General features: G+C 46.4%; 1 protein-coding gene across 1 annotated transcript in view; it reads left to right on the top strand.

Annotated features, from left to right (window-relative positions):
• The first annotated feature begins 618 nt into the window (after positions 1-618).
• Positions 619-25,808, top strand: part of GYS1 (glycogen synthase 1) — a 53,452-nt gene continuing 28,262 nt past the window's right edge. Inside the window, exons 1-2 of the mRNA XM_088455850.1 lie at positions 619-939; positions 23,576-23,757. Of these exons, the coding sequence (XP_088311976.1) occupies positions 822-939; positions 23,576-23,757 (300 nt within the window). The 5' untranslated portion in view covers positions 619-821. The remainder of the gene's footprint in view (positions 940-23,575; positions 23,758-25,808) is intronic.

Below are 25,808 nucleotides of genomic sequence, written 5' to 3' on the forward strand. Positions count from 1 at the left end.
GAGAGACGTCATGACGTCTCTCCCATAGTGCGCATGGAGAGAGCCGGAAGCTGGAGTTCAGAAGAGAACTCCAGCCTCCAGCTAACGCAGCGCCGCAGGGAAGGAGCCGGGCGCCCGCTGGTAATAACAGCGGGCGTCCGGCTTAGAGCCTCCCTGCGGCACATCTGGGCATGCATATGAATCATTCTATATTATCGAATGATTCATATGCATGCCCGGCTGTCCGTCCATTACCCCCAGGAATTTCATTTTTACCCAATGTGGGGTAATTTACCCCTGTTCCCTGACCACTGGCTTAAATGATGCAGCCGTCACGGGTAGCCAGGGCAAGTTACACATTTATGCATTATTACACGCCGTCCCCGGGTTGACGTATCTGACATCGGAATTGCGCAATCCCATCCCGGCTGCACGTACACCACGCGCCGCAGCCACCTGCCACTCATAGTGACTGACAGGGAGATCACCCAATCCCTCCTCCCCGCCGCTGTCACTGGCCGAGTTGCCCTACTCCAATCACATGGCGTCTCTTCAACACACGTGTCCGTATTACCCAACCAGTCACTGACCAGAGAAATGTACCCAGCAGGGCGAGTACACCCGGCTCCATTTTAACTAGGGGCAGTGGGGGGGCGTGCCCCCTGAGTGAGGGCGGGTGAGTAGTTACGCTGGAGGTGTTGCTGGCTGTCAGTGTTGCAGGGGGGCAGCAGCAGTTACTGAGACGGTCAATGTGGTTTGTGGTGGATGCAGCAGGAGGTGACAGTTCAAGGACGGACCACCCTTGGCACCACTGACCGACCCTGCTACCAGCCCCCTGCAAGATGCCCCTGGCCCGCAGCCTGTCCGTCACCTCCCTCACTGGGCTAGAGGACTGGGACGATGACCTGGACCTGGACAACACTGTTCTGTTCGAGGTGGCCTGGGAAGTGGCCAACAAAGGTAACATTGCTGTGCCCTGTACATCATTGGGGGGGGCTAATGTCAGTGTGTCTTCTATAGGAAGCCACTATATGCTGCAACCAACAGGAGATTGCACTGCAGTGCCATGGTAAGGGAGACTTCTCTGCCCAGCACAGGGCAGCCCTCTGCAGGCACTATACAGATAGTATACAATATAATGCATACAGGTATAAAACCATATACCTCCATTGTGTCAGTGTATATATGTATACTACTGTGTATGTGTTTTTTTTAATATATATATATATATATATATATATATATATATATATATATATATATATATATATATTATACACCGTATTTGTCTGTATAGCCAGTTACGTATTGCACAGGTAGCTACTTCAGACAGTCCGGTTCTATCACATATATTTTTTAATTACAATAATGTGAGTTGCCTTAAATGAGATATATCCAATACTATATCTTACTGTGTTATATTGGAGCCAACATTCACCAGGTGTCACGGGTTCCCTAATCCCCTCCCTTCTCCCACTCTACACTGACCGGACTCCCACCGTTTCTTCACCCCATATCCCACCCCCAATCCATATGCCAATTGTGGGGTGCGCACTTCTATTACGAGCCAGACATGCTCCACTATATATATATATATAAATATATATATATATATATATATATATATATATATATATATATAATTATATATATATATATATACACACACACACACACCTCAATGTTTCAACAGCAAGAGTGACAAGTGACCGCATAATGGAGGTATGTAGAACCAGTTATCGTGTCCATGGCTGTACATACCTTCATTGGGCTCAGTTCAATTCAGTGCGCTGTTAAGCCTGGCTAAGGATTAATTTTCGCACCCCTCCTGGGGTGTGAGTAGAAATCCGACAAAACTCCTGGCCCGATGCTGTTTTCTGCCCTTAGCGCAGCAGAAACAGAATTGTGCCAAGCAGTTAAGTCGGAGAATTCAGGTTCTCGCGACTAAACACCATGTTTAATGCGTGAGAACGAGCATTCTCCGACGGAACAGTGTGCTCAATTGAATAGCTCCGGAAGCTCCTTCCCGGCGCTATTCAGTTTGCGTTGAATTGAATCGAGCCCATTGACTTCCATGACACCTGCTAGTCACAAGGGAACCCCTTTTCGGCTCTTACACAATATGCTGCCACTCCTACTGTGGGAACATGTAATATGCATTGTACCGTGTATTGTTCTTACAATGCAACATTTGTCTCTGGAATATACATTTTAGCATTTTTCTATATGGTCTCGGATGTGCTGGCTTTTCGATTTGTTTCTAAATGTCAAATGTTTATGAGCCCTGCACTCCCTATTTGCACCCTAATGTGTGTGCTGCCTTGCCAAGGATATATTTTTATTATATACATATTTCTGTTGCATATTCATAATGTACATCAGCCCACAACATAACTAGAAACCAGAAGCAGTCCTTTGTGTGTCTAGGGGAATTCCTGTGGGAAGGTAGAGAGGGGTCGTATTCATCAGAGATTGCAGCCTGCAGTGAGCAGATGGCACAGGTGATTATCTGCCCTCCTATATAGCCCGTGGTAATACATAGTGGTGTAACTACTTTGGGGGCCCATCCGCATATACAGTCACCAGCTTGTGCTCATTGAAGGCCTGTTGGAGGCATCATTTTTACAACCAGAGTTTATTCTAGTTAAAAATGTAGCAAATACTTGCTTGTAACTCTTGTGATAGGCAAATTGTATGAAGGTGTATGCCTATCATACCGACAGACCAATTATCATCAGATATCGTGCCCATAAACTGTCAGATATTTCTTCACATTCAAGCACTTTTTGTATCCAAAAAATCGTCAGGGCTCTGTCATATAATCGTTACTTCACAGGGAAAAAGAGAATTTTTCAGACAGTTGTCGGTCGGCCGTGGCAGCACATACATACAGTGACCGATGCGTCCGATTTATTAACTTACAAATCATCGAATCTTTTGGACATGCTGGACGATTTTGCATGTCCGACAGACCGATAACTACTGGTCTGTCGCGGCAATACACTGTACAATTATCTGGCCGATCCACCGATAATCTATCAGATATTCCTACAGTGTATGCCGGGCATTACGTATGACTTTGTAAACTGGACTTTTACATATGAAATGAAAACATTTGGAAATGTCTGAGATTCACTCCCCAGCACATTTCCGTGTCTCTGCAATGAGGAAACATCGGGAAACCTACCTACAGCCTGTGCTGAGTGCTGATGTCCGTGATGCTTGGGAGTACATGCCTTTCCTTCCTATGGCACCAACAAAGGCTATGATCCAGGTGTGGGCCTGAATACTGGGATTGCACCTTCTTCCTGCCAGGGTTACGCCATACTTTCCAGGGCAGGGTATACTGGTTGTAGCATGTTCTGCTACTACAGTAGTAGATTAGTATATTTGTCTATGCTCCATGCTGGCACATGTGCAAATCATACGTACAGCATCCCTCATCCATGGTTTAAAAGGCTTCAGGGCCTGATTCAGACCCGCTCGCGAGCGCTGAGCGCTCGCAAGCGGGTCGATGTTGCCCAAGTCCGCATGCGCACGACGGAGGCTGCTCCGTCGTGCGCATGCGCGAGACCCGGTTTGCGATGGGGAAGCCGGGGGCGTGGCTGGCCAGACGGAGGTACCGTCTGGGTCCGGCCCCACTGACATCACTAGTGATGTCAGTGGGAGTGTTTTTGGCTCTGATAGAGCCAAAAGCACTCCGGGCTTGCGGCCAACGAGACTCTACCACAAGGGTCTCGTCGCAAGCCCGATGGTCTTGACCATCGCGACCATCATTTTGGCCACTCGCATAAGCTGTTGGTGGTCACACACAGCTATGCGAGCGGCCAGGAGGCCGCTCCAATTTTAGATAGGACGGCCCTGATTCAGAGCGAGCGCTCTTGTCAGAGCGTCCGGCTCTGAATCAGGTCCTCAGTCTATAGGAATGAGCCATCAGCCCTAGGTGCACTCATTTTAAAGAAAATAAAAAGGTCTTTTGCTTTTAAATATAGAGCATATTAAAATTATAGCATTAATGTGTACTTTTCCATATGATTTTTATTGACTGTGTGATCTCTCACGAATATATATATATATATATATATATATATTTTATTATTGTTATTATTTCGTGTTCCCTTTGAGCCTGGTTTATGCTGGCCAGACATTATCGGTTAATTCCTGCCCTCTGAGTGCAGCATAGTGAATAGAGGGCCTGATAGCATACGCGGTTGCAATTGCAATCTGTGATGAGATTGGTCAATGGTGCGTACTGAGTGTGCAATGCAGTGCGTGTGCGCAGGACAGCATTGCGATCACACACGCAGATTGAAAGCCATCGCAGAGTGAGTGATGGGATGTCGGCGTTGGCAGTGGTGACAGGGGGGAGCGGTCGGAGGAACGCAGGCGTGCCTGTCCGTTTGAACGCCATTGCATGAGCGTGCATAAATTAACCACTGCGACAGCATACGCAGCTTGTGTACTCACTGCTTGCGACAAGACTTTTCCTGAGACAGGTCAGAGCTGCTGTAATTCTGCGTGAGGGTCCGATGTATACGCAGGACTGCGAGGTCTTACAGATATGAGAAAGCGGTAGTGGGCGTCTCTATGCTGGCTGAGCGGTTGCAAACATGAGCATATTTTTGCAGCAGAACTGCGACCGTAATAGCGATTCATGCTGAATCAGGCCCGGCGGCAGGGCAACGAGACAGAGAGAGGATTGGCTGCAGCCTCAGGAATAAAACCGTATACCGTATTATAATCCCTTTGCAAAATTGTATCCACATAAAAAAGCTCTGAATTTTGTTTAAGGAACAATAGGAATTGCAGTGTTGATGATCTAGACCTGTATAATGTGCAAAGCGTACAGGCAGCCAGCTACTGCGTAATGGCTGCAAAATCAATGGAGAATGAACAGAGGGATATCACCACTTGAATTGATTGTGCCTCCAGGGTTCAGACGTTTTTCCAAATTCCTTATTGCGGTGAGACACCGACGTGTTCATGATGTGCTGAGCAAGGAGGCAGATGAATGGCCACTAATGTGGAATAATCAGTTACTGATCCTAATATTTTATGCTTATCAAAAGATGAGACTTTCCTTATCTGTATAGGGACAATTGGGAGCTGTAATAGTCTGAGCTCATTGGGCTTACAAATTGGAGACTAGTATAATGTATTTGCTTTGTGATGAATTGTGATTTTAGGGTTGTTGTATTGATTTTTTTTTTTTTTAATTGTCTTATTTTTGATCTTTAATTTATTTTGCCAACAATAAGGTATAAAAGCACCATCAAAAATACTGGACACCTGTAAATAATAATAGGTTATATTGCATTATGTGCTGCTTATGGTAATTAATGGGGATGGTATATTCTAATGCTGGGTACACACTGGCCGACATATTGGCCGTTTAATTAATATATATCATCGGCCACTGTGTACAGACAATATGTCTGTGAATGACATCACTCACAGACATATCGCGTCGGCTGTGCAGCACAGCCGTGGGCAGATATATCTACATATCGTTCTGTGTGAATGGGGGTCACGACGCGACCCGCGGCCAGAGGCAGTGATGGTTGGTCAGTGTATATGAACATCCATCATCTGGTGATATATATCTTTCCTCTGTGTACCCACCTTAAGGAATGATTTTCTTTAGATTTTACCCCACTGTCACTAATTCACCCTCATTCAACTGTCGCTCCTCTTGACCTTGACCTTCTTCCATTGGATTGTAAGCTCTTTGATCAGGTCCCTCGCAGCCCTTTGATTTATCTTTCTGCAGTTCTGTTTATCATGCGTGTCCCTATTCTATGTATGCCCTCCACCGTTCAGTCCTGAATGAAAGGCTCCCACAGATCTAGCCATTCTCTGTTCAGGCTGCAAGACCAGATCACAAGAGTCTCCATCTGGTATCGTCAGACATTGATCACACTCTAGCTAATAGGATTTACCAGTATATCAAAAAAGTGGTGTTTTTATTTCCAGGTGAACTTATTTTGGGCAAATTGATTTGGTATGGCTACTTAATAAAAAACGTGATGTAGTTAGGAAGCAGACGGTCGAAACGTCGACCGCCGGCTTCCCGACTGTCAAATCCCGGCAGGGGTCTAATGATAGGCGTCAAAATCCCGACGCCTATCGTTATTCCTACGCCGGGAGCCCGACAACCGGCATACCGAACGAAGGTAAGCCGGGCGGTGGGCGCGGACTGCCACACGGGGGGGGAGAGGGGAGAGGGGGCGTCGGGGGAGAAGGGTTAGGTAAGGGGCTCCCGGGGGGACTTGGGGTTAGGCACCCCCCTCCCCCGGGAGGGTTAGGGTTAGGCTAGGGGAAGGGAGGGTTAGGGTTAGGCACTTACAGGGGGGGGAGGTTAGGGTTAGGCACTAGAGGAGGGAGTTTAGGCACCCCTAAAGGAGGGTTGGGGGCGGGGGGGAGAGGGTTAGAAATAGTTAATTTACTTACCTTGTCAGGATCTTCACTACCGGTCTTCCTGCGCCGGACTTAAGTAAATCATACTGATCCCTGAAGCAATCAACTTGTCAAACCTGATCACTTTGTCTGTGATAGGGATAAGTGAGCAAATGGATGTAGTAGATCTATATCTGTGCTATATTAAAGTGAAACAATTGTGAAGTCCGATCAGCTTACTTGGAGTTCCAAAGTCCAAAATATTTATTCGCTCAAAGAGTACCGCCCATACAATGCATATGTGCGGTTGGCACCAACACAAGGCTTCAGTTATGAATGCATTCCCTTGCAGGGTCAGTGTGGTACAATTTATACACTGCAAACAATACAGGAGTAACCTTAGAAACACACAGTATAGTTTAGATAAACTGGTCACTACACAAATGGGTTACAGGTAAAAACAATGCAACTGGTCAAGTTCACACCGGAGCCAGGTCTGCAGTGACCCGGGTCTTCCAGTGTTGCAGTGGACGCTTGGAGATGATTCTATCTCCAAGCGCCATTGGCCAGATTCAATCAGGTAGCATGAGGCACGGCCCGGATCATAGTGACCCAGGTTGCGCCGTTTACACTGCAGGGTGAGACGGTGAACGAACAAACCGTGCCCAACCCTGCAAGCTGCCCGTGTTGGATCCCCTGGTCACTGGACCCGGGTTGAGCCATTTCCACTGACAAAAATCCCGGGTGGATGCGCGTTCACATGCAAAAACCCAGGATTTTCATGTCTCCATTACCCATTCTACAAGCTGCATAGTCTAACTAGTGCTTTGCAATCACTCAGGTCAGCTGTTTGGATTTTAAAAAGTATGTTACCCATTCCCATCTAGCAAGCAACATATTGCTCTTACATTTCTGCATAATGGAATTTATTTCTGTTAGCAAAGATTTAGATGTAATGACTTGATTGTATTTTGTATTACCTGGGTGGGGGATGTTGTTCAGTGATGCTTAGTTTATGGTAGGATACTGCTTGTGTTTACACAAACCCAGTGCCAAATTTCTTCATTGATTAGTTAGCATTTGTGGTGAGCTGTAGCATGTCTCAATCAGACTTTCTTTAAGTTTAGAATCAGTATAGAGGCAGCCGTGGATGTCGATGGCAGCCGTGTATTATAAGCACAAAGTGTAATTATATAACAGTTAAAAAAAACAGTTGAACAAACAATGAACAACATCTACAACAAGGTAATTACAATATCATTCCTTACCAGTAGTTTGTGTGTTGTGCATTATTGAATGTATTGCAAAAATGTATCAAAAACTTCTATTAATGATCTCAACCCATGGAATCATCTCTAAGACTACTACATCCTTTACTCTCCCTGCAGCTCATCCTTTTGTACATATTGCTGCCTCAGTACTTTCCTCTTCTCTTACAAACACATATGAGCTTTTAACTTATCTAAACACATTGACAATAACATCCACAACCTCTCGCCACAACAAACATTCTGTCAAATCCCACAAATATATTTATATCTCGCTCCTGTTGCTTCTATTAGCTGGTGACATATCTCCAAATCCAGGCCCAACCCACATGCCACACCCACAACGAACTATAAATCCAGCTAACCTCATAAATATTGCATGCCTCCCTTCACCATCCAAGTCACTAAAATGTGCATTATGGAATGCACGCTCTGTCTGCAACAAACTAACATCCATCCATGACCTCTTTATTTCAGCCAACCTCAACCTTCTGGCAATAACAGAAACATGGCTAACACAATCAGACACTGTCTCCCCTGCTGCACTTTCACATGGTAACCTACACTTCTCACACACCGCCAGGCCTGGCAATTGTAAAGGAGGTGGGGTAGGAATATTACTCTCCCAATCTTTCACATTCACAGTTCTCCCACAGGTACCTTCACTCACATTTACATCATTTGAAGTACATTCTATCAGGACTTTCACCCCTTTCTCTCTGCGAGTTGCTGTTATCTATCGCCCGCCTGGGCCACCGCACCAATTTCTGGAACATTTTTCAGCCTGGCTCCCTCACTTCCTATCCTCAGACATCTCCACCATCATTATGGGTGATTTCAATATCCCCATTGACAGTCCACAATCTCCTCATGCCTCCAAACTATTCTCTCTAACCTCCTCTCTTGGCCTCTCCCAATGGACTGACTCCTCTACTCATAAGGAGGGCCACTGCCTTGATCTTGTATTTACCAGACTATGCTCAGTTTCTGATTTCACTAATGCTCCTTTCCCTCTCTCAGATCACAATCTTATCACCTGCACACTTTCCTCCATTACATCAACCTCAATGTCAGTGAAATCAACCAAACCTCCTAAAACCCGCAGAAATATTAATGTGATTAACTTTCAACAACTATCTACCTCTCTACAACAACAACTCTCACCAATTTCTGCACTCACTTCTCCTGAGACTGCTGCATCACAGCTAAACCAGATTTTAGTAAAAGCCCTCGATGAAGTAGCTCCAGCTACCCATCACACTCCGCGTAGACTCAGACGTCAACCGTGGCATTCTAACTTAACAAGGCATCTACAAAAACTCTCACGTAAAGTAGAACGTCAGTGGCGAAAGTCTCGCACTCCAAGTGACTTCCTCACATATAAGTCTATCTACAACTCTTATCGTACTGCTCTGGACACTGCCAAGCAAATATATTTCCAATCTCTAATCTCTGCTCAAGCCTCTAACCCCAAGCGACTTTTTAATACATTTAAACTGCTTCTTACCCCTCCCTCACCCAAGCCACCTGCTACTATCTGTGCACAAGATCTTGCTTCCTATTTCAAGGACAAGATTGATAATATCCGAAATGAAATGTTATTCTCTTCCTCAGCTAGTGACCTACTCAATTCCCTACCTGAACCCTCTGGCACATTCTCTTCATTTGACCCCACAAATGAAGATGAAGTATCTACACTCTTCTCATCCTCCTACTCTATTACCTCTCCTCTAGATCCTATACCCTCACAAATTAGTAAAGCTCTGTCTCCTGTGCTCATCCCAACCCTAACTAAAATCTGTAATCTCTCTCTTTCTACTGGCATCTTTCCATCACTGTTCAAGCATGCAGTGATTACTCCCATTCTGAAAAAACAAATTTCTGACCCTAACACTCTCTCTAATTACCGTCCTATCTCCCAGCTCCCATGCCCCTCCAAGCTACTGGAGAGAATTGTCTACACCCGCCTCACACACTTTCTTAACACCCACAACTTATTGGACCCACTTCAGTCTGGCTTCCGTTCCCAGCACTCCACAGAGACAGCACTGACTAAGGTAGTAAATGATTTGGTCACTGCCAAGGCTAAAGGCCATTACTCACTTCTAATTCTTCTAGATCTCTCTGCTGCTTTTGACACTGTTGACCACTCTCTTCTCGTACAAACATTACAATCCCTAGGTCTTAAGGACACAGCCCTTTCTTGGTTCTCTTCCTACCTATCTGATCGCTCTTTTTCTGTTCGTTTTTCTGATTCTGCCTCCTCTTCGCTACCTCTATCAGTTGGAGTACCGCAAGGCTCTGTCTTAGGTCCTTTGCTATTCTCAATCTATACCACCTCTCTTGGCAAACTAATCCGCTCTTTTGGATTTCAGTACCATCTGTATGCGGATGATACTCAAATCTACCTATCCTCTCCAGATTTATCACCATCTGTATTGGTCCGTGTCACTGAATGTATTTCTGCCATTTCATCTTGGATGTCATCTCGCTACCTGAAACTTAATATTTCTAAAACAGAATTAATTATATTTCCACCGGCCAATAACAGTTACCAATCTGATCTCTTTATCACTGTTGATAACTCAACAATCCACCCCACCCCACAAGCTCACTGCCTTGGTGTCATCCTTGATTCTGAATTGTCCTTTGTTCCCCACATTCAATCTGTCTCAAAATCATGTTACATACATCTAAAAAACATATACAAAATTCGACCATATCTCACACAAGACACTGCAAAAACTCTAATCCATGCACTCATTATTTCCTGCATTGACTATTGCAATAGTCTCCTTACTGGTCTTCCCAAAAACAGGCTATCGCCATTACAATCCATTATGAATGCAGCTGCGAGGCTTATCTTCCTTGCCAAACGTTCATCGTCTGCTGCCCCGCTCTGTCAGTCCCTCCATTGGTTGCCAGTTTTCTACCGTATTCAATACAAAATACTGTTACTTACACATAAGGCCATTAACCGAATTACACCAACATACATCTCTTCACTCATCTCAAAATATCTCCCAACCCGACCTCTCCGCTCAGCACAAGAACTGCGTCTCTCATCCCCACGCATTACTTGCTCCCATTTACGGTTACAGGACTTTCTTCGGGCTGCACCCACTCTATGGAATGCCTTACCACACACAAAAAGACTTACCTCTACTCTTCAATCCTTCAAGCGTTCCCTGAAAACTCACCTCTTCAGACAAGCTTATCAGATTCCAGAACCGACCACATAACCTTCATAGCTTCCATGTCTTATCACATCCCCTCTCACAGTCCACACATAACCTCACATATTGTCTTTCTTTCACATACTCCTGACATTTTGCCGACATTCCTGTGTGACTGGATCATGCAGCCCACCAAGAAACTCTGCATTCTGGCCAGACCAAATTGCAATATATATAGCACCTATCCTTGTGTATCAATGCCTGTTTCCCTATAGATTGTAAGCTTGCAAGCAGGGCCCTCTTACCTCTATATCTGTCTGTTATTACCCTGTTTTGTTCTATCAATGTTTCCAATTGTAAAGCGCAACGGAATATGCTGCGCTATATAAGAAACTGTTAATAAATAAATAAATAAAATAAATGTCTCTGTAAAAGGGGTATAACTAATGCCGGGCATACATTGCCAGATAAAATGCCTGTCAGCCTGCAGATATCGCGGGCATACACTGTTAGATGTCTCGCAGTGTATTGGCCCCGATATCTGCGCTCCGTCGTTGGAGGGATGAAGAAATTTCCCCATTCCTCCCATGGGAAGGAACAGGGGAACTGTCTGTCGGCCACGTGTGGGCCTACACTGCCCAACCGGCCGACATTTTACCTTACAGATATTGCATCAGACGAGCATGCTGGACAATCCGGCATGCCCAACCGATCGATATTTAACTCTCAGTCGGCCACACACACTACAGTTATCGGGGTGTTCCGCCGATATTGGGAGGATCGGCCCGATAATTGTAGAGTGTATGCCCAGCGTTAGATAGTCGAGTGCATTCCATTACTTGTCATGTTCTGTTTTTGAAAGCTACATTAAATTGCTATATAAATTAACTGTTTTGTTAATGCTATAAAGAGACTTCTGGGAAGGGTGAGTGGAGAGATGGGAAGAGGTGGACAAGGGGTAAAACTGATTCCAGAAGAGACTTTGGGCCTGATTCAGACCCACTCGCAAGCGGCTGTCCGCTCGCAAGTGGATCGATGTTGTGCACTGCGCATGCGCACGACGGCGGGAGCTCCGTCGTGCGCATGCGCCAGACGCGACGAGCGAAGGACTTTCCTTCGCTCTTTGTGTCTGATCAAAGGGGGCGTGCTGTCGATGTTGATTGACAGCACACCCCCTTTGGTGGGCGTGCCTCCCTGACGGGGGCGTTTCCAAGGGAACGCCTACCGCCAGAAGCCGGCCCACTGACATCACTAGTGATGTCAGTGGGAGTGATTTTGGCTCTGATAGAGCCAAAATCACTCCGGGCCTTGCGGTTGAAAAACTCAACCGCAGGCTCCGGCTCGCAGTGGCGATGGTCAAGACCATCGCGGCCATCAAACTGCACGCTCGTATATGCTGTGGGTGGTGACCCACAGCTATACGAGCGTCCCGGAGGACGCTCCATAATTATGGAGGACGGCCCTCATTCAGAGCGTGCGCTCTGCTCAGAGCGTACGGCTCTGAATGAGGGCCTTTGAATGTTCAAGGACAGAGTGATGTGTGGAAAAATGATAGTAAATGCATTAGGAGCTAACATGGAACATACAGGTGACTGGTAATGCAATCAATGGGATATATACGAAAGCGTTCAATACTGTTCCATATATTAGTCTTGTTCATAAGCTGAGTGTACTATGTCTAAGGGAAAAGGTATATGTACATCGGTAGAGAATAGGTTGATTCATAAATGGAACATATTCTGTAGCTATTAGTGGTTTCCTACTAGAGCCAGTACTGGGGTAGGTCCATTTTTCATCATGAGCTTGTAGATGGCCTAGGATGTGATTTGACCGGATACTTACTGATGACACTAAGTATTGTTTCTTCTAGGGGTGCAGGGTGGCTCTCAGTTAGGGGGGAATGGGATTGAAATACCGGCGGTTCTAAACCTCGACAGTGACAGGCCAACAGGTGAAGATCCCGACACCTGGTGGTAAGTATTCTAACCCTCTCCTTCCCTCGCTCCCTCCCCTAACCATCCCTTAGGGGTGCCTAACCCTAACCTTCCCCCCCCAATGGATGCCTAAACCTAACCCCCTCTCCCCGTACCCAAAACCTAACCCTCCTGGGGATTACCCATGCGGCGACCGGTCTCATAACTACGTCCCGTTAGGAGCACTTTGCTGTGTGCTCCCGAAAAAAGGAGCGTGGCCACTAGAAAAGCAGCGTGTCCATGAGACACGCCCCCTTTTCATCACTGTATGGCGTGTGTCCAGCACTCCCGGAGGTGCTGGGCTCTCCCACAGTGTGAATAGAAAGCTATTCACTTACCAGGGGAGCCACGCCATGCAGCTGGGGAGAGCCGACAGCCGGAGTGAGCTGAGACAGCTCTGCAAACTGTCAGCGCGGCTATCCCAGCAGGGCGCAGGGAAAGGGGCGGGGTACAGGTTAATTTTTTAAAAAGGGGGCATGGCGCAGCGCCTCCCGAAAGAAGCCTAGCAACTAAGCTACATAGGTTTACTAACACAGGACACGGTAATAAGTTGCTGCAGAACGGATTTAATGGCTAACTGGGCTGTGCAATGATGAATGAAATATAATGCAGATTAATATAGGGCTGTGCATTCTTACCTATGCTAAACATGTACAGATGTGTCCTCATACATCTATCCTCAATACGCCATGCAGCGCGACTTGCCTGGCGTGAGTGTGCCTCCAGGTCCTGTGCAACTCTGCTAGCGTTGGCTGTCTTTCTGAAAACGCGTCTAAGTTGTAATGCGATGCGACTAGGACACACCAGCAGACTGCGCTGGTTAATGTGATATGTGACACTTGTATACCTGTGAGCACCTGGGTCTGTATATGAGCCACAACGGAACTTGGAATGAAAAACAGCTGCTGCCGCTACATTGTAGCACTTCATATACAGATTTAGACACTCAGGTGCACACAGACACACAAGTGTCACACATCAAAATAATGGGCACAGTCTGCTGGTGTGTCCTAGTTGCACCACATTGCGACTTAGATGCATTTTCGGCAAAAAAAACCGCCCGGCGCTAGCAGAGTCTAACGGGACCTGGCGCGCCCAGAGGGGCTTTTTGGCGCTGTTGCAGCGCCAAATTGAATACATTTGGGGAAAACTAGGATTTAAAAAGGACCTAGGAATACTAGTGGCCAGAAAGCTGAGAGGCTGCACACACACCGTGCCAGCCAGCGCCTGCAAAGGCAAATACAATCCTGGCATGCATGAAAAAGAAATAAATGTATGTGATGCCAACATAGTACTCCCATTGTGTAAGTCATTTGGGACAGGGCAGAAACACCTGGCCCGTGCTCTATTCCTTATGGCGCTGGAAGTTCCACAGTCTACATAGAGTAAGTTAGTCCCATGGCTTACAGTTAGGTGTCCCTGTTGTAAAGATCTGGGGAGAGGGGGGGCGGGGGGCAACAGAGGGTGTGCTCACTAACCCACTTAAGGTGCCCACACAGTAATCGACTCGCAAACGATGCAGTGTCGTTGACTATTTCCTTTGAACTCCCCTGCAGTCCTGGACAAACAATATCGTGCATAAAGTGTTCATTTTGACAAACGATCTACTAATGACCTATCGTTCGTCCTTAACGATTTCCAGTGCATGGTTAAAGAGCATGCCAGATCTTACCTGCAGTAGGTAAGATCTGAAGATACGGTTAACGACTCGTGGAACCGCGCATCGTATCGTTATCGCTCAGTGGAAACTGCACGATCGGCACAAATTTGAACGCTTTAGCGTTACGATGCATCGAAATCGTGCAGATAATCGTCTAGAGTGTGGGCACCTTTATACAGCCCCTAAACCTGTATCATTGTGACGATCCAGAACTAATACAATGAAGTTGAGCTCTCGCAGAAGAGCATGTTCCTTTATCCTATTGCTGTGATTTCCTTGTCCTAGTATAACCATGAGATACTATGGAGAAGATGCATCACGCCTTAGAGAGAGATAAAGCACTGACCGATCAGCTTCTAACTTCATTTACCAATTATACACACTTGCAAATCAGCCGCTCGGTATGTCTGGCCTGACATCACAACTGGGCCGGCATTTAAATTTGCCCACCAGGTTGTGATATCAGTGTCGGCGGTCCCTGCAGCCCATGTACGGGCAGTCGGCTGGTCACCCGTACACACATGCAAATGCACCAATATATACTTGATATATATCGGCATCAGCTGTGCTGCAGGGCCAACCTGATGTGTCTCTGAACAACGTCGTTCACAGACCTATTAGGTGTACACACCCGCCAATCCGCTACCGATTATATTATTCTTCGTTCGATATATCTAAGAGGGTGTACCCAGCTTAAGTCATTGGTTAGAACACAACCTATGGGGCACAGGTTAGGGGACCGCCATGTAAAAAAGGCATAGAAGAATGTGCAACGGTCTAGAGAGGGGCAGCCTCCTTAATAAACTGATCAGAAGGTTACATTTATAATAAAAGGTTAGATTGACGTTAAAAAACAAAACAAAAAAAACAACGCAGTTTATGAAAGGGTGAACTCGATGAACCTCTGTCTATTTAATCCTTCCTAACCATTGTACCGTCCCACACATGGATTTGTTGCATAATAGCAGGGTTGCCTACCCTCCCGATTCGGGCGGGAGCCTCCCGATAAACGGATGCAGCTCCCACCCCCCCGGAAAGGCAGGCAAGCCGCCTGCCTGCCGCCGATCCCCCGTCTCCCCCCCGCCAGTACCTGTTAAACCCCCGCAGTGGGGGGGCCGCTGACGCGATTCGCATCATTTTGGCCCCGCCCCCTGCTTCACAATGCCTGTTTTTTCGCCATTGTCATACCCGCAAACTGCCCTCAGCCCGCCCACGCCCCCTTTTGCCAGCCACGCCCCCTGTGCTGCAGATCTGGCTGCTCCCTCCCGGAAGGAGCAGCCAGATAGTTGGCAAGTATGTAATAGTTGTTGTTTTTGTCTATTCGAGTGCTATTTAATTATTTTATAGTGTGCCTTAGCTAATGGGCCCCACGGGTAGACACATTTCTGCTCGCCGCCTAAAAAGCAGTACTTTAGACAGGTTTGGCCGCTTTGCGCAGCTAAACCCGGTGCTGTCGGGCCCGTACACATGGTACGGGTGCCTGACCGAAGCAACAATTGAATTGCTCCGTCGGGCGCCCGTTAGTTAAGGCGCCCAATAAAAGGATTGAATAGCCTCCTTCATGTCTTTAGTCACCATTTTCAGTGTATATTGCTTCATATTTACACTAGGCTGTATGTGCCGTGATGTGTTCACAAAGGCAACGTGGTCTGATTTAGCCGCAAAATAACTACAATGTGTTATCGCTTTGTGATGATGTGGAAGTGAAAACAACACGATAAAGCAGAAACATTACGAACAATATATGATTTGAATTAAAAAAATAAAAATAAAATCTTGGCGGATCACCGGCTGGGTGTTGCTGGAGAGATTAAAGCTGGGCGTGAATATTACAAATAATTACTTAGAAAACCTGGAATAATCTTTGGAGCATTTGTGTAATTAATTGGTGATCTGGCAACACTGGGGAAGCCTCTACCACGCTGAAAGTGGCTTCTGATTAAAGGGAAATGATTAAGCTTGCTAACTAATTAGAAAGGTGACAGAAGGCAGCTGGGAGTGACGGAGAGATGGGCTGAATATAGCCTATGGGTACTGATGCAGGTAACAGCACCGTGGCTGGGCCTTAATGCCACCAAGTCCTGTATATACAAAAGCAATCGCTAACACCTGAATCATAGTGTAGACCTGTATAAGAAAGATGGAGTCTGGCACACCTGTCCGAAATGCCACCGTGATCCCACCAACTGATGTAGTGCTTTACAGCAAGTGGAGTGGCCGCTTGTCATAGAATTGTATGAAGAGCCGGAGTCTGGGTGAGTGCCCTATACTGCTATAGAACCCCCTAGTGCACAGGTTCTCAAACTCGGTCCTCAGGACTCCAAACAGTGCATGTTTTCCTTGTCTCCACATGGAATCAAGTGAAATAATGAGCTCCACCTGTGGACCTTTTAAAATGTGTCAGTGAGTAATGAATACACCTGTGCACCTGCTGGGTGACCTGCAAAACGTGAACTGCGTGGGGTCCTGAGGACAGAGTTTGAGAACCACTGCCCTAGTGCATTCTTTGCTTACAGAGAGGGTAATGAGCCATATAATGTCTTGTATACAATATGCTTAATATATGGTATGTTTCTTACTGATTGAAGCATGTACCTGATTCATTAAGGATGGCTATCACAAGTCTGCTGCGAATGAATGCTATCGCAATGCCGTGGCACTGCCAGCATAGAGACGCCCACTACCGCAATCTCACATCCGTAATACCTTGCAAACCTCCACAAACATCGGTAACATCGAGTACCATCGGCCCCTCACTCAGAATTACAGCAGCTCCGACCTTACTCAGAAATTGCTAACCTCGTTGCACGCATGAAGTACTCAAGCTGCGTATGCATCCGCAATGGCTAATTTATGCACGCCCACGCAATAGCGTTCAAACGGAGAGGCTAATCTGTGTTTTACCGACCGCCCCCGAATGCTCAGGCTCTGTCAATCACTCCGTGCTTGCTCTGCGTGGTCTGCTTGATCACAGTGGTGCCTTTGCGCACTGCGATGCATGTGCAATACGCAACAATCAGCCGACTGCGAGCGCTGTTGCAGTTGCGATCCTTAATGAATCAGGCCCTATGTGCAAAGTCTACTTGATAGGCCTAAGTGCACATGTACAGCTCATGACTAGTAAGCTGTGCTTACTGAGCCACGGGGTATTCATTTAAATAGATGTGTGTTAATTATAATGTATATTATGCTACCTAAGAGAGACAGTCAGAATACATTTTTGATGTAAAGTCCAATCTGAGTTACCATTAATCATAGTATAGATGATTATCCAGTGAATATTGTAAGAACACTATAGGAACGCTGCTTAGGATAAGGAATAATGTATACCCTATTGTACATTCTGGATATTAGACGTCCCTTCTGGCCTATATTATACCTCCCAACCTGTGACTTTTTTGCATAATACATGATATCAGCAGAGATGGCTATCCTGTGAAACTACAAGTCCCAGCATACCCTCCCACTGATCGTCTTGTAAAGCATGCTGGGACTTGTAGTTTCACAACTTGGGTAGGCCAGGCCTGCTCTTCAACCTGCGTCACCGCCCTGCTCATTACAGTACCCGGATAGTCTCTTCCATGGTTCTAGTGCTGGCCATATACAGTGCAATATTGGGCCATTGGACCTGAAAATGGTCCAATTCTCTACAATGGTCCTATTAAAATTGATAGACTTATTACCAAACAAAATGTGGTAGAAGAACAATGTAATTCTGTCTGCCTGCGTAATTATCCTCCCACAGCGCTAACTGGCCCTAATAAGTCCTGAATGTGTTGCAGAAAATAGAAGCCAATAATTGAATTATATGTACTTGGAATAAAAGGTTATCAGGGTAATATGGGGATGTAATTTCTCTCACCCATAGACAGATCTGTTTGATTTTAAGGAAAGCTCTGCAGAATACACTATTCAATATCATCGCATTAGCTGCAGCCGGATTTCCTGGTGTAACTGAACCACAGGTGGTGCTGGTTCTCATGGGGCAGATCTCATCACGATAACAGCTTTGTTGGAAACGGTGCTGGTTCTCTGGGCTGCGTCCCAACGTCTGAATTGGTCATTGGGGGTAAACAGTTGCACTTAGGCTTAAATTCCATCTATACAGACAGTAAATCAAAAAGCTGGAGCCAGAATGACATTCAGTTTGGTCGGCTATATAAATGCTGCTAAAACTGGGCCAAGGTGATTTGTATAAAAGCTGGCTGATCTCTACTTGATAATGGTCTCTGATCTCTTGGTTTAAATTTGTGCCCTCTTTAGGTTTTTGTCTCTGATAGTAATTTGTTCCACTATACCTAGCAATTTCCCTGTGACGGGATAAAGGGCTCATGGGTATAACCTGTCCCTAAGCGTCACTCCATTCACTTAACAGTCACAAATTGGAAATAACTTAAAATAACTTATTTATGCCGATATGCTGAAGCCTCTGCGTCACAACTGTGCACAGGTCAACACCAGTAGCATTTGCACCCAATCAGTGCCGTAACAGGGCTCTATGCTGCTCTGTGCTGGCCCCGCCCTCTAAACTTGTGACATCACACCCAGAGGGATGGGACCGCTGGCTCCGGTAAGTAGAGCACTCCCCAGTGCAGCAGGAAGAAGCTCCAGGCAGCTCCACAGGCCTCAGGGACACTCTGGGCAGCTCTTTCATGTGGCTGCAGAGTACCCTGCAAGCCACATGTAACTGTGCCTCCTACAAGGCCCTGCGCTGTGTGTGGCTGCACCGCTCGCACACCTCTAGTTATGGCCCTGCACCCAGTTTATACCACAGGCATACGTACATATAGTTATGCTGAAGGGAATCTGTAAGAAAAGCCGGTTGTCGAGATGCCTCCTGTCAAAATACCGACAGCGGCATCCCGATGGTTGGTATCACGACAGGGGTCGGGTAAGTATACATTCCTCCTCCCCATAACCCTCCCTTCTTGTAGCCTAACCCAAACCGCACCCAAACGTTAACCCTCCCCCCTGCGTGCCGAAACCTAACCCTCCCCCCCGCGTGCCGAAACCTAACCCTCCCCCCTGAGTGCCTAAACCTAACCCTCTCCCCTGCGTGCCTAAACCTAACCCCCCTCCCCCAGTGGTACCTAACCCTCCCCACTATGAGTGCCTAACCCTAACCTCCCCCCCAAAACCTAACGCTAACCCTGCTATGCTGCCTAAACCTAACCCCCCGCCTCCCCCTCACGGCTAACACGAAGGGCGCCTTGGACTTACCTCGTTCAGGCTGGCGTCCTTCTGTGTTCCGGTGTCAGGATTAAGATAGGCATCGGTATTTCAATGCCTATCTTAAGTACCTTGTCGGACTTTCAGCATCGGGATTGAGACTGACGGCATCGCGGCCGCTGGTCTCCTAACTAGATCCCATGCTGAAGCCTTTAACCATTTGTTTTGATGGTGAACTATGCATTCCGTATTTGGCAGCAATAGTGCTCTCTCTCTCATTCATCTATGTATCTGTGGGCCTGATGCAGAGGTGGGCGCTAATGCATGCACTGTTGCATATTTTTCCAGAGTCGCAGCGGCAGTATTATGCAAATGCTAGTTTCAGTCTCCCCCTTGTGTACTAGCATACGACGGACTGTGCAAGCTCTGAGACGCCCACTTTCCCTGCTCATGGACAGTGCAGCTCCACAAGCGGTTGTAAACGCTCTACCATCAGCACGCCATCTGGCCGGCGCAGTATCCCCTCCTAAAAAAATTTCCGAAACACTGTCTCTGTGGTTGTGTATCTGCGATTGAGAAGGCTGCCGCGATCGCTGACGCTCCCATAACACAGCCATGAGAAGGCCTTTTTTTTTTTTTTAACCTCCCAGGAACGTACATGACTTTCTGCCACCAGCACAAATGGGAGCGAACCCATACGTAACAGCGGCCTATGCGTACATTGGGTGGTGCGCATGTGTCGTAGGGGTTTCCAGGACCTTCCACACATGCTCAGTAGCAAATAATCGCCCGACATTGCGTCCACCTCTGAGTCCTGTCCTTTGCACCAGTTTTCATCTCTTCGTCCTGCGTGAACATGTCCTTGCTGTTTTCGGGCGCCGGGAGACCGCACCTCCAGAGTCCTGTCTTTCCAGGCACTGCCTATGTAAATGTCAGAATCGCACACCTCTCACTAGGTGGATATCCATACATATACTTCCTGGGCATACGCAGAGCGAGTTCAGTCCAGATACGTTGCACAAACTGGTGCAGAACTCTGTATCGGGCACAGGGCGCTTGCTATAAGAATCATTAGTGCTCACAGGGTTTTATAGGACAAGCAGGATGGATGTATATAGTTACTATTGCGGCACTACTGAATAGTAAATATTGTTTTGTTTCGTGCTACAGTAGCAAAATAAAGCATAACAACATTTCCTTTTATTGAAACCACATGTAGGATGAGCTATGAAAGGTCGACACCAGAATGTCAGAATGGCGGCATGGACTTAAGGTCGACAATCAATATGTTGACATTCATAAAATTTGACACCAGAATGTCTATCTACAGTTTGTTAGGTTTAGAGTTAACCTAAAATAAAAACAAACAAAAAATGGTATGTCGACATTCTAGCCATGTCAACATTTTTGAATTCTGACATATTATTTGTCGACCTAAGGTCCATGACTCCATGCTGCCTGGATGCCGGTGGGTAAGTAAGCTAGACTAGTTTTAAGGGGCCTATCCACTAGGCGTCTAGCGTTCAGCCCTTCAGATAGCCGAGGTGCGGTGCCCACACTGAACGGGGTTCACTGAACGTCATTCAGTGCAGGAGCCCGACCTCCTATCTCTGAACATGCCGAACCTCACGAGCGTCGTCGGGTTGACGGCTATCCATTACCCGACTTTGTGAACAATGCGACCAAAACTTCCTGGTTTAGTAGACTACCAGTGGTTACTTTATACATTATTTAATTTGAAACCGGAATTAAAACCTCTATAATATTCTATACTAGTTACTGTTACGTTATTATATTACGTCATATTATATTGTGATGTAGCACTTCCTGCTCTTTCCTGTCTATGCTGCAAGCAGGCCACATATAGATTCTGCTCTCATTTCTGGTCTTTCTGTTCTCTGCTACGTTACCTGCCGTTTAGGCTGATCTGAAATACGCCTTACACTTCGGTCTACTTCTGCTTCGTGTGGTCCCGCCTCCCTGCTCTGTCTCGCCCCTTCCCAGCAGCCTTTGGCTAGGGTCTGTCCTGTCGCTTGCTGCAGTGGTAACGGTTGGACGTCGGCGCGCACCCAGGATCCCACTGCATATGCACATGCGGGACATGTAGGAGATTAACATATACTGTAGATGAACATTACAGAGCACAGATGGAGGAGCAATGGGAGGAAATAGTTTTTCTCTATGCAGCCCTTCTATGCAGTGTTTAATACTCGTCTCCCTTATCTTTCGTGTCTGTGATCTCACTAGTAGGAATGCTTATTGTACAGTTTTATTTTATCGATGACCTATTACAATATTATGGCGCCGGTGTAGTATTTTATGGCATCTGATGTTGCTTTGTTGCCTTACGTATTGGTCAGGCAGGCAAAGGTCTGTTAGCACGCTATGAATAGTGACGGCAGCTCTCGTTGTGACAGATGCCTGGCATTTCCTCTGGGTCAGTCATATGTTCTTGGCTTAGGGTCCCCTGCAATGTACCGCACATGATACAGGCTAATCAGGGGTAGGAGCTTTATACCTCGTGCTCTGACAACGTGGCTCTCAGGCACCAAACACCCTTCCATAAACCTAGAATATTCCCTACTGATTACTGTTAAGATCATTATGTTCAAATACTTCCTGCGCTTTTCTATGTTGGCTGCAAGAAGGCCGCTTGATAATAATTCAGAATATTTTCGATGACCCATTTGAAAGCCGGTGTCGAGGAATCTGATTGCGCTGCCCATAGAAACCAATCTGGTATCTGTCATTTTAGTCATGCGGTTTAGAAAATGAAAATGCTCCAATTGCTATGAGCTTCCCCAGCTGTCTCCTTCCCACCTGATAATCAATGTGCAGTGAAATGCGTCGTCGTGGCCCCTTACTTCACACAGCGCCACTGTCTACTGCAAAATGCTAAAGCCTCCAATTATAGTGTCCTGTAATAAAGTGCAACATGCATACAGCACCACAGTATTATACTTAAGCCTCTGTATACTACACTATAGTGCTGATCCTTAAGGCACACATCCACTAGCAGACCTAAAACCAACTGCACGATTACTACATTGTAATCGTGCAGGCGTTTGACAGTATGTGCTGTGCCTACAATGACCGAGCAGTCGTTCAGTGCAGGCTCATCAATCATCCCCTAACATGCTCAACCTGACGTTATCGTCAGGTTGTTCAGCATGTTTGCCCGATGATAGATGTCTAACACGACCAAAGGGAGCGCGCATCGCTGGTCGTTTTAGACATTTTAACGAACGATTTGCGAACAATTAATGAACGATTGAATATCGTTAAATCGCTCATTTTAGTCGTGTAGTAGATGTGTGCCTTTAGTCTGATGTACGCGGCTGAGGCAGCTTGCTCACTAGTTTTTGCTAATGTTTGAATCCGATCCTATATGCCACATATCCACGTGTCTGCGTGTGGAAGCCCATTCCGCCTGCTGTTTTTACTTCCGTATTCTTAACCCATAACTAGTATCATGTCGACATGAGCATGCCGACATGGACGAAATGTTGACGTTTAGCACATTGACACGCTGGCCCACCGTTCACTTACCTGGTCCCGACGACCGCAGCGGCTCCGGCACGGCTTCCGGGACCTAAACCTAACTTAAACCTAAGAACTGTAAGTGCCAAATGTTAATTTCCAAAGTCTGTTGTGTCAGCGGTGCAGTTATTAATACTACGGGCCACCTTTAGGTTCAGGTGTCGCTGCTTTGTGGGTGTTAGGATTGCATATGCAGCAGTAGCTATATAGCTTTATATCCCAGGTTATGCAATGTTTTGTACTGTCAATTTTTTGTCCTTGTTTTGTTAGCACTGTTCCTGTGTATGTACTATGTACGGCGCTGCGGAATCCTTGTGGCACCATATTAAGAAAATAAAATAATTATAATAATGTAATGTTGTAATTATTACTGGCTTTATGTTAATAGCGGTTCTTTGTTCCTTATTTCCCCAGTGGGAGGAATTTATACGGTTATCCAGACCAAAGCCAAGATTACCACCGACGAGTGGGGGGAAAACTACTTCCTCATCGGCCCCTACTTTGAGCACAATGTGCGGACTCAGGTTGAGTTGATTGAACCTCCGAATCCCGCTATCAAGCGCGCGCTGGATTCCATGAACTCAAAGGGCTGCAAGGTGAGTAGAAGCCACGATATACATTCAGCCGGGTTCTCCGCAGACATGCATCTAAACGCCTGACTCTCCACTAAGCTAGACGTCTCTTTATGCATCCTGTTTATACAAGGAGCTGATCATAAGTAACCTTCATTTAAATGTTATTTGGCATAAATATTTAATAAACGATATGGACTTAAGACTACACTTATTGCTATAGACGGCTTTTAAATAAATGCATTAAAACCAAAGAATAAACACAGCAGAGATAAAATCCATGTACTGTGTAGATCGCTTGTCACGCTGTGTATTTCTCATAGGGTGTATGAATAAGGTAAGAATGCAGGGGCGTATCTATAATGGGTGCAGGGTGTGCGGGGAACACGGGCCCCTGGGTCCAGGGGGGCCCCGCACCACACACCCTGCACCCATAATATTACTTACCTCTCCGGAGTCCCACGTCGGCGGAGGGGTCCGGCGCTGTAAAACGACTGGAAAATGGCAGCGGCGGCCGTTTTCCCGGTGCCCTGTGCATACACTATAGACTCTGGGCACACTGTAGTGCCCAGAGTCTATAACTCCGGCGCTGGCCGCGCACAGCTCTGCTGGGCGGGGAGGAGGGGGCCCGTGTCGGAGACTGCACACGGGCTCCCTCCTCTCTAGAAACGCCCCTGTAAGAATGAGACAGACATTTTTGTAAATTATGGCAGCTGAGATGAATATTATTCAATGAATAAACGTTCGCTAGGGTGAAGGGGAATTCACAGGGGAAATTAGACCGAGTTGGCGTCATCTGTGTCTGAACCTATGGATTGTAAGCTTGCGAGCAGGGCCCTCTTACCTGTCTGTTATTATCCAGCCTCATTTTCTCACTGTTGTGTTCCCAATTGTAAGGCATAAAGGAATATGTTAGCACTATATAATTAAATCCTAATTAATAAATGATACCAGTTCTTAGAACATTTTCCCCTGGCGAAAAGGTATTAGAGATGATCCAGTCTGTTGCCAAGTGGGGACACTTGGAGATTTCCATTTTAATTTTATTTTTGTAATTATCCTGGAATATCTCATTTAAGAGCGTTTGGAACTGGAAAAAAATGTTGAGAGACAGTAGGGAACATAAGATCTGCTGTCAAACGCCCAGAATTATTAGTAAACCCCACATAAAATTATGCAGGGATACCGTGGCATCTGTTGGCAATATAATTCCTCGGTTATGTGCTGCATGGGTGCTGCCATGTTGGACTAATCAGCTGACTATGGTTTCTCCTAATCACAGAGAGGTTAGCTTCCACCTGACCAGAGTCACCAATGACTGATCAGAACGTCCTGTTTAGACCCCTCAGTTGCATCTGCTCATTGCCAGTACATCTTGTACCTTACAAGTTCCTGGCTCCAATATCATAAGCTCCTCTTCCAATTTCCTGGGTGATTGCTCAATTTGCCGTCTGGTGCACACTCAAGTCCTGAGCTCATCGCTTCCAGCTTCAGCTTCTCCTAGCTTCTTTCAGCTTGCTAAGCCTGTACAGCAGTGATTTTCAACCTTTTCAACTCGAGGCACACTACACAAGATTTGAAAATTGCCAAGGCATGCTATCTGGCTATGTGGTGTGCGTGACCAATGAAAAGACATAAACATTGGCTTCCACATAAAAAAATACACACACATTGGCCTCCACAGGAATAAAATACACTACATTGGCCTCCAAAGGCATAAAACACACTACATTGGGCTCCTCCGGAATTACACCCACTACATTGGCCTCCTCAGGAATAACACTCACTACATTGGTCTCCTCGGGAATAACACCCACTACATTGGTCTCCTCGGGAATAACACCCACTACATTGGTCTCCTCGGGAATAACACCCACTACATTGGTCTCCTCGGGAATAACACCCACTACATTGGTCTCCTCAGGAATAACACCCACTACATTGGTCTCCTCAGGAATAACACCCACTACATTGGTCTCCTCAGGAATAACACCCACTACATTGGTCTCCTCAGGAATAACACCCACTACATTGGTCTCCTCAGGAATAACACCCACTACATTGGTCTCCTGAGG

The sequence above is a fragment of the Taudactylus pleione genome, unplaced genomic scaffold (genome assembly GCF_031769625.1).
Source record: "Taudactylus pleione unplaced genomic scaffold, aTauple2 ptg000672l, whole genome shotgun sequence".
Lineage (NCBI taxonomy): Eukaryota > Metazoa > Chordata > Amphibia > Anura > Myobatrachidae > Taudactylus > Taudactylus pleione.